At 41.8% G+C, this 10,102-nt stretch overlaps 1 protein-coding gene across 1 annotated transcript in view; it reads right to left on the reverse strand.

Annotated features, from left to right (window-relative positions):
- The window catches only part of ubl3a (ubiquitin-like 3a), a 50,664-nt gene extending 40,886 nt beyond the window's left edge, over positions 1-9,778 (reverse strand). Inside the window, exon 1 of the mRNA XM_029770262.1 lies at positions 9,095-9,778. Within this exon, the coding sequence (XP_029626122.1) occupies positions 9,095-9,121 (27 nt within the window). The 5' untranslated portion in view covers positions 9,122-9,778. The remainder of the gene's footprint in view (positions 1-9,094) is intronic.
- Positions 9,779-10,102: the final 324 nt, after the last annotated feature.

Genomic DNA, 10,102 nt, shown 5'->3' on the forward strand with positions numbered 1-10,102 from the left:
GAGCACCGTTCTCTACAGCAGAGCACCGTTCTCTACAGCAGAGCACCGTTCTCTACAGCAGAGCACCGTTCTCCACTGCAGAGCACCGTTCTCTACAGGACAGCACCGTTCTCTACAGCAGAGCACCGTTCTCTACAGCAGAGCACCGTTCTCTACAGGACAGCACCGTTCTCTACAGCAGAGCACCGTTCTCTACAGCAGAGCACCGTTCTCTACAGCAGAGCACCGTTCTCTACTGCACTGTCCGAACTTGTGAAGCATAGACGTCTATGATTGGTTCAGATTTGGTCCAGCCAGGGCAGACTGACCAAAATTACAAAACTACTTTTCAACGTCCATGGACGTCCGGTGTCGGTCGGTGCTTGTTACAGTAAATGGAAAGACGGTAGGTGTCATGTTAGGTGTCTGTCGGAGCCGGGCGAGGTGACATTAAATGGAGACAGAGATGAAAGAGAGAGCGACAGAGGAAAGTGAGTGGGAGGGAGGGAGGGGTTATCCAGACTGTTTTCACAGTCTTGCTTTGACCACCACATGACAGAAAGAGAAGAAAAATTTGCTGAACATTAACAGTATGCCAGTGGAAGGGAGGACAGTAGTACTGAACATAACAGTATGTTAGTAGAAGGGAGGACAGTAGTACTGAACATAACAGTATACCAGTAGAAGGGAGGACAGTAGTACTGAACATAACAGTATGTTAGTAGAAGGGAGGACAGTAGTACTGAACATAACAGTATACCAGTAGAAGGGAGGACAGTAGTACTGAACATAACAGTATGTTAGTAGAAGGGAGGACAGTAGTAATGAACATAACAGTATGTTAGTAGAAGGGAGGACAGTAGTACTGAACATAACAGTATGTTAGTAGAAGGGAGGACAGTAGTACTGAACATAACAGTATGTTAGTAGAAGGGAGGACAGTAGTACTGAACATAACAGTATGTTAGTAGAAGGGAGGACAGTAGTACTGAACATAACAGTATGTTAGTAGAAGGGAGGACAGTAGTACTGAACATAACAGTATGCCAGTAGAAGGGAGGACAGTAGTACTGAACATAACAGTATACCAGTAGAAGGGAGGACAGTAGTACTGAACATAACAGTATGTCAGTAGAAGGGAGGACAGTAGTACTGAACATAACAGTATGTTAGTAGAAGGGAGGACAGTAGTACTGAACATAACAGCATACCAGTAGAAGGGAGGACAGTAGTACTGAACATAACAGTATGTTAGTAGAAGGGAGGACAGTAGTACTGAACATAACAGTATGTTAGTAGAAGGGAGGACAGTAGTACTGAACATAACAGTATGCCAGTAGAAGGGAGGACAGTAGTACTGAACATAACAGTATACCAGTAGAAGGGAGGACAGTAGTACTGAACATAACAGTATGTCAGTAGAAGGGAGGACAGTAGTACTGAACATAACAGTATGTTAGTAGAAGGGAGGACAGTAGTACTGAACATAACAGTATACCAGTAGAAGGGAGGACAGTAGTACTGAACATAACAGTATGTTAGTAGAAGGGAGGACAGTAGTACTGAACATAACAGTATGTTAGTAGAAGGGAGGACAGTAGTACTGAACATAACAGTATGTTAGTAGAAGGGAGGACAGTAGTACTGAACATAACAGTATGCCAGTAGAAGGGAGGACAGTAGTACTGAACATAACAGTATGCCAGTAGAAGGGAGAACAGTAGTACTGAACATAACAGTATGTTAGTAGAAGGGAGGACAGTAGTACTGAACATAACAGTATACCAGTAGAAGGGAGGACAGTAGTACTGAACATAACAGTATGTTAGTAGAAGGGAGGACAGTAGTACTGAACATAACAGTATGTTAGTAGAAGGGAGGACAGTAGTACTGAACATAACAGTATACCAGTAGAAGGGAGGACAGTAGTACTGAACATAACAGTATGTTAGTAGAAGGGAGGACAGTAGTACTGAACATAACAGTATACCAGTGGAAGGGAGGACAGTAGTACTGAACATAACAGTATACCAGTAGAAGGGAGGACAGTAGTACTGAACATAACAGCATGCCAGTAGAAGGGAGGACTGTAGTACTGAACATAACAGTATGTTAGTAGAAGGGAGGACAGTAGTACTGAACATAACAGTATGTTAGTAGAAGGGAGGACAGTAGTACTGAACATAACAGTATGTTAGTAGAAGGGAGGACAGTAGTACTGAACATAACAGTATGTTAGTAGAAGGGAGGACAGTAGTACTGAACATAACAGTATGTTAGTAGAAGGGAGGACAGTAGTACTGAACATAACAGTATGTTAGTAGAAGGGAGGACAGTAGTACTGAACATAACAGTATGTTAGTAGAAGGGAGGACAGTAGTACTGAACATAACAGTATGTTAGTAGAAGGGAGGACAGTAGTACTGAACATAACAGTATGCCAGTGGAAGGGAGGACAGTAGTACTGAACATAACAGTATACCAGTAGAAGGGAGGACAGTAGTACTGAACATAACAGTATGTCAGTAGAAGGGAGGACTGTAGTACTGAACATAACAGTATGTCAGTAGAAGGGAGGACAGTAGTACTGAACATAACAGTATACCAGTGGAAGGGAGGACAGTAGTACTGAGCATAACAGTATACCAGTGGAATGGAGGACTGTAGTACTGAACATAACAGTATACCAGTAGAAGGGAGGACAGTAGTACTGAACATAACAGTATACCAGTAGAAGGGAGGACAGTAGTACTGAACATAACAGTATACCAGTGGAATGGAGGACTGTAGTACTGAACATAACAGTATACCAGTAGAAGGGAGGACAGTAGTACTGAACATAACAGTATACCAGTGGAATGGAGGACTGTAGTACTGAACATAACAGTATACCAGTAGAAGGGAGGACAGTAGTACTGAACATAACAGTATACCAGTGGAATGGAGGACTGTAGTACTGAACATAACAGTATACCAGTAGAAGGGAGGACAGTAGTGCTGAACATAACAGTATACCAGTAGAAGGGAGGACAGTAGTACTGAACATAACAGTATACCAGTGGAATGGATGACTGTAGTACTGAACATAACAGTATACCAGTAGAAGGGAGGACAGTAGTGCTGAACATAACAGTATACCAGTAGAAGGGAGGACAGTAGTACTGAACATAACAGTATACCAGTGGAATGGATGACTGTAGTACTGAACATAACAGTATACCAGTAGAAGGGAGGACAGTAGTGCTGAACATAACAGTATACCAGTAGAAGGGAGGACAGTAGTACTGAACATAACAGTATACCAGTGGAATGGAGGACTGTAGTACTGAACATAACAGTATACCAGTAGAAGGGAGGACAGTAGTGCTGAACATAACAGTATACCAGTGGAAGGGAGGACAGTAGTACTGAACATAACAGTATGCCAGTGGAAGGGAGGACAGTAGTACTGAACATAACAGTATGTTAGTAGAAGGGAGGACAGTAGTACTGAACATAACAGTATGTTAGTAGAAGGGAGGACAGTAGCAGGTGACCCAACTGTGGTTTGTGACTACTATGATTTTCCCATTGTAGCCAATTCAAAATATCAATAATTGCGTTACTGATTTTGGTAACAGAATGAGTTTTAATCACTTAATAATTCATAAACAAAGTTGATATAACTTAAAAAATAATATAATTAATTGATAGGTCTACCATAACTTGTTACTTCTGTGAACTTTCATTATCCTCTCTCCTCATGAGGGAGAGAAATTAGAAAAATATCTTCAAGATATGTGGTAACAGAATTACAACGCACAAGGCAATGTTTTTTAAACTTACGGAAGGCAAATCATTTCAGCAAAACTAAATATAAGTGTTGATATTAGTGTACAGGGGTCTTTACTTCAACATTACTGTTTTGATGTATTCCTAAAACTGTTTAAGACTTGTTCTGGTAGATGTTTTCTAAGACCCCTTTTCCATCTGTTTGACTAGAAATCAAAGCTTATTATATGAAAGGTGATACAGGATGGGCTTTTCAACCACAAGGAACCCACTCCATCCCTCCTTCCTCTCTCTCTCTCTTTCACCCCCAGCCCACACACACCTCTGACCTTTAACCCCTGCTACATTCAACTGTGTGTGCTAGCTAGAACAGAAGGGTATTCAACCTTTTGTGGAGTACGGAATGACCCAGTCCATTACGACCATTCTAATTGATTCTACTTAATAACCTCACAATGGGCTCCTAAACTCAGTCCTTCTAGAACCTTAGAACACTGGAACAGAACACTGAGACACACACACACACACACTTCCATTGTTATGACGTTCCTGCCCCACACCTCCACACTTCACAGGTGAGGACCACACAGTGATGAGACACCTTCTTGATTCCTCTGTGTGTTTATTTCCCCTCCTCTGTTCCTCCGTCCCTCTTCCTCTCTTTTAATAACCAAAAATATCCTTCTCTCTGGTTAAAAAAAGTGGATATATTCATAGGCTTTATTCTACAGCTCCGTCTTCACCTCCAACTCTGACCCTCTCTCTCATCCAGCTGAACACTTATCGCTGCCACACACACACACACACACACACACACACACACTTGCCCATCAGACATTTTCTTTACTATGACTGAATTACAGTACTGTCGCAGGGAGAGAGAGTGATAGAGCGCGAGAAAGATTGTGAGAGTTCCTAGGGTAGTCAGCGTATTATAATTACTAGCCTATGGCAGACCTCCAAGCCCTGGGCATTCATACCTCGTCTATGGTTGGACAGGTTATAGCAGTCCTCATGTGGTATGAGGAAGAACACAAACAAACACACACACAACCCCTCAGAGTTAGGCCACAGTCAGACACAATCCCAACTGAACTCATTATCCCAACATTATTACAACGTTAGCCTACCATGGCATTCGTGGAATAGTCCAGGAATCTAATGGACCAGCGACTCTCCCCATCCAACCTGACAGAGCTTGAGAGGATCTGTAGATAAGAATGGGAGAAACTCCCCAAATACAGGTGTGCCAAGCTTGTAGCATCATACCCAAGGTGACTCGAGGCTGTAATCACTGCCAAAGGGTCTGAATAGTTTCGCAAATGTGTTTTGTCAGTATGGGGTATTGGAATGAATGGAATTCTACAGTAATTCAATTCAATGTTTCAATGATAAAATTACATTTTTTTTTGTTGTAGTTGGGACAGCAACATTAGTAAAAAAAAATTAAAATATACACTACCAGTCAAAAGTTTTAGAACACCTACTCATTCAAGGGTTTTCTTTATTTTTACTATTTTCTACATTGTAGAATAACAGTGACGGCATCAAAACGATGAAATAACACATATGGAATCATGTAGTAACCAAAAAATGTGTTAAACAAATCTAAATATATTTGAGATTTGAGATTCTTCAAAATAGCCACCCTTTGTCTTGATGACAGCACTAACCCCCCCCCCCTAACTCTGACTCTACTGATAGCTACTTCATTGGGGAAAAATATACTTTCCATGCCTGTGATATGTGGTTGTCCCACCTAGCGATCTTAAGATGAATGCACTAACTGTACGTGGCTCTGGATAAGAGCATCTGCTAAATTACTCACTAACTGTACGTGGCTCTGGATAAGAGCGTCTGCTAAATGACTCACTAACTGTACGTGGCTCTGGATAAGAGCGTCTGCTAAATTACTCACTAACTGTACGTGGCTCTGGATAAGAGCATCTGCTAAATTACTCACTAACTGTACGTGGCTCTGGATAAGAGCGTCTGCTAAATGACTCACTAACTGTACGTGGCTCTGGATAAGAGCGTCTGCTAAATGACTCACTAACTGTACGTGGCTCTGGATAAGAGCATCTGCTAAATGACTCACTAACTGTAAATGGCTCTGGATAAGAGCGTCTGCTAAATGACTCACTAACTGTAAATGGCTCTGGATAAGAGCATCTGCTAAATGACTCACTAACTGTAAATGGCTCTGGATAAGAGCGTCTGCTAAATTACTCACTAACTGTACGTGGCTCTGGATAAGAGCATCTGCTAAATGTCTCACTAACTGTACGTGGCTCTGGATAAGAGCGTCTGCTAAATGACTCACTAACTGTAAATGGCTCTGGATAAGAGCATCTGCTAAATGACTCACTAACTGTAAATGGCTCTGGATAAGAGCGTCTGCTAAATGACTCACTAACTGTACGTGGCTCTGGATAAGAGCGTCTGCTAAATGACTCACTAACTGTACGTGGCTCTGGATAAGAGCATCTGCTAAATGACTCACTAACTGTACGTGGCTCTGGATAAGAGCATCTGCTAAATGACTCACTAACTGTACGTGGCTCTGCATAAGTGCGTCTGCTAAATGACTCACTAACTGTACGTGGCTCTGGATAAGAGCGTCTTCTAAATGACTCACTAACTGTAAGTGTCTCTGGATAAGAGCGTCTGCTAAATGACTCACTAACTGTAAATGACTCACTAACTGTACGTGTCTCTGGATAAGAGCGTCTGCTAAATGACTCACTAACTGTAAATGGCTCTGGATAAGAGCGTCTGCTAAATGACTCACTAACTGTACATGGCTCTGGATAAGAGCGTCTGCTAAATGACTCACTAACTGTAAATGGCTCTGGATAAGAGCATCTGCTAAATGACTCACTAACTGTAAATGGCTCTGGATAAGAGCATCTGCTAAATGACTCACTAACTGTACGTGGCTCTGGATAAGAGCATCTGCTAAATGACTCACTAACTGTACGTGGCTCTGGATAAGAGCGTCTGCTAAATGACTCACATGTCAATGTCATATGATCGTGGCAGGGATCAAAGACAGGCAATCGAAAGAGTGAGATTGCACCGCCCATGTTGAGGCGAGGCAAGGAAAGGAGGAACTGGTCAATCCGTGAGAATGTGTGTTATAAGACACTATCAGTTCAACTCCTCATCTTTGCTGACTGTAGCCCAAGTGCTCGAAGAAAACAGTTGTTGCCATCATTGTGATTTAATTTGGCAGGGGTCAGAGACAGTCAGTAGAGAGGAGGGGTGTGAACGTTTAAATGTTAAAACATTTAAACGAGGTTGGAATCTTTAACATTCAGAAAAATCCCTAACCGAAACACTGTTTTTTCTTTGCTTTTTCACCACTTAATTAAAATCACAGTGCAGTTATCACAAAACACAGCATTTTCGGTGTTATAGTCGATAGGCTATAAAGGCCTGGGAAAGTTGTGTAATTCAAATAAAACCAGAGAGGAAGAGGTGAACTTTAGACTACTTTGGTGAATTTGCAATGCATGCAAGACAAGACATTGCGAGATGCAGATTACCAGAACGTGGCCTGCCTGCTCTGTCTCTTGGCTAATGATTCAAGTGTGTTTTCAGTCTTCGGTCTGTTGCGTGTAGAATATCCTAGTCTACTCATGGCACTGATGTCACCAGGATACAGAGGTATCTTCGGGCCAGTCTTGCGAGCACGGGGTAGCCTACTCTTCATTTTAGCCTCATAATATGAAATTACAGTAGGCTACCAGCCTTTATCCATTATCCTTTTCAGACATAATGGAATGTGGCCCCTTGAAAGCGCCTCGGCATGTTTGTTTGTCTGTTTGTTAGGGTAGGCTTACACAAGACATGTTTAAATGCCAACACGAAACCTTCTCTGGAGATATGAATGGGCATTTTACTTGTCTGAAAAGGAATGAGGCTTCTGAAGCAGGACTAAAGTCCATCACTAGGCAACCAGAACTGTCAATCAAATGACCATCTCTCCTTAAAAAAAAGTACTTTAAAGTTTGTTAAATACCGTGATTTACCAAAACATTTAGTAGAAATAAAACATCTAGCTACCATACCATAAAAACACAGTATAAAAAACAACAGCAGTACATCAAATCAGCAACATTTATTGTTTTTAGGGAAAAAAATACAGAACATGCTGGAGCAGAATTCTACAGTCACTTTTTTTTTTTTGTCTGAAAAAGTTACTAATTTTTGCAATCTACATGTTACTGTAGCTGTGTTCTGTCTGTAAAGGGTTCTCTGTCTGTAAAGGGTTCTCTGCCTGTAAAGGGTTCTCTGCCTGTAAAGGGTTCTCTGTCTGTAAAGGGTTCTCTGCCTGTAAAGGGTTCTCTGCCTGTAAAGGGTTCTCTGCCTGTAAAGGGTTCTCTGCCTGTAAAGGGTGCTCTGTCTGTGAAGGGTTCTCTGTCTGTGAAGGGTTCTCTGCCTGTAAAGGGTTCTCTGCCTGTAAAGGGTTCTCTGTCTGTGAAGGGTTCTCTGTCTGTGAAAGGTTCTCTGCCTGTAAAGGGTTCTCTGCCTGTAAAGGGTTCTCTGCCTGTAAAGGGTTCTCTGCCTGTAAAGGGTTCTCTGTCTGTGAAGGGTTCTCTGTCTGTGAAGGGTTCTCTGTCTGTGAAGGGTTGTGGTAGATCATACATACATAATATGACCATTATTCTGCATTGTAAATTGGTGTGAAATTGTATGATTTTTCTGATAATTTTAACAGAAAAACTTTAAGCAGAATTGACCATTTCTTACATCCCTAGTAGAAAGAGCACTGCCCATGTGGAGGCAGGGAGAGGACCAACAGATCATCAGGTGAGAATTTGGGTGTATTTTCCCTTAAAAATTCACCAGAAACAACCATTTCACAGCTATTTTTTATTTTATTATTCTCCTGGGGGGGAGCCCGGAACACCGGAACCCATTAACCCTGACCCCCCGCAAAGTTACGCCTTTGCCTATATGACTGAGGACTGCAAGGGCACCCCACACAGACAGCAGCTAAATGTAAACAGTAGCCCCACTGTGCCAAATGTTGTACCTACTGCTGCTATCTGTGCTTCTCGTCCTTTTCATTATTTAATATCAAATATCGCTTAATCATTATCATTTTATTTCATACAAAAATAAATGATAGCAATCTGACCAGCCAAAATAACATTATTTGATTGATTAATGTCGTTATCTAGTCATCTTCAAGTTGGTCTATTCTTCAGCCTGTAGACAGAGTTTGTTCACACTAATAAGATCATTTATTATAGACCTATTCACAATATGAATTTGACGTTGGAGGGCACCGAACTGGTAACATTTTTCTTCTGAAACATTTGGCACAATTTCTCACCATGTCTGCCGGGGTAGAGCCCGTCATCTTTGGAATCCGCTCACCGTAGGGCTTCAAGGAAGGAAATTATAGTATTTCCCCTATCGTCGTCTTTAAAATCTCGTAGACGGCAAATGATGAGTCTTTGATAATCAATTAAACGTCCAAAACACCAATTAAATCCCGTTAGTGTCGATAGTCATCCTTTCAGAGTCACGAACGAATGTTGGAATGTGTTTTTCTTCTATTTCACACAAATTAGACATTTACTCGTGTATTTTTTCGGTTAAAAAACAGCTTTTTAAAAACAGACTAGATGTGCTTATAGATTCGACCGGAGGCGCCCCTCCGACCCCCCAAATATGTAAAAAGATCTGCCTTTATAAAAAGGTGCCTACGCCATAGGAAAATAAAATATATCGCGCTGTAACATCCGGACACGCCGATTTCGCTGTAAAACAGAACTGCTCTTCGGTTTCAATTTTTTTTAAACGGAAAACTTCCACCTTTCTAAACGTTCAGTGGCGTTAAAATATGTGGCTCATTCTCCGAAAAGCTGAGTTAAACCGCGGTTTTAGTCACAGACTGTGTCCCTGTCTCTCTTCCTCCCGTCTGACTGTCATACTGGCTCAGAAGAACATGGCGGCAGTTCACTTCACAGTAGGAGAAAAAAAGCGCTGAACTGAAAAGAGAGAGAGAGGGAGGAGGGGGAGACTACTGTTGCGAGTTGGAAAGATAAAACGGTCTCGGTGTCGTTTGGTGGGGGAAAGCTTGCTTGCATAGGCCTCCGTGTCGGGGGGGGGGTCTTTTCACGTGAATGAACACAGACAGACACACACACTCCCAAGGGGTTCGAGTCAAAGTGACCCGAGACACACCAAGGTGGCCAGTCTATAAAAAGACTAAAGATATCTACATGATTAAACAGAAGGTCATTCTTCACTGTGGCACTAAACTATGATTCATGCTTTACTAATAGGTTTATTCTAATTTGAATTAGATTAATCAGGATGTTTAGGCAGCACCCAT

This window comes from Salmo trutta, chromosome 12 (assembly GCF_901001165.1).
Source record: "Salmo trutta chromosome 12, fSalTru1.1, whole genome shotgun sequence".
Lineage (NCBI taxonomy): Eukaryota > Metazoa > Chordata > Actinopteri > Salmoniformes > Salmonidae > Salmo > Salmo trutta.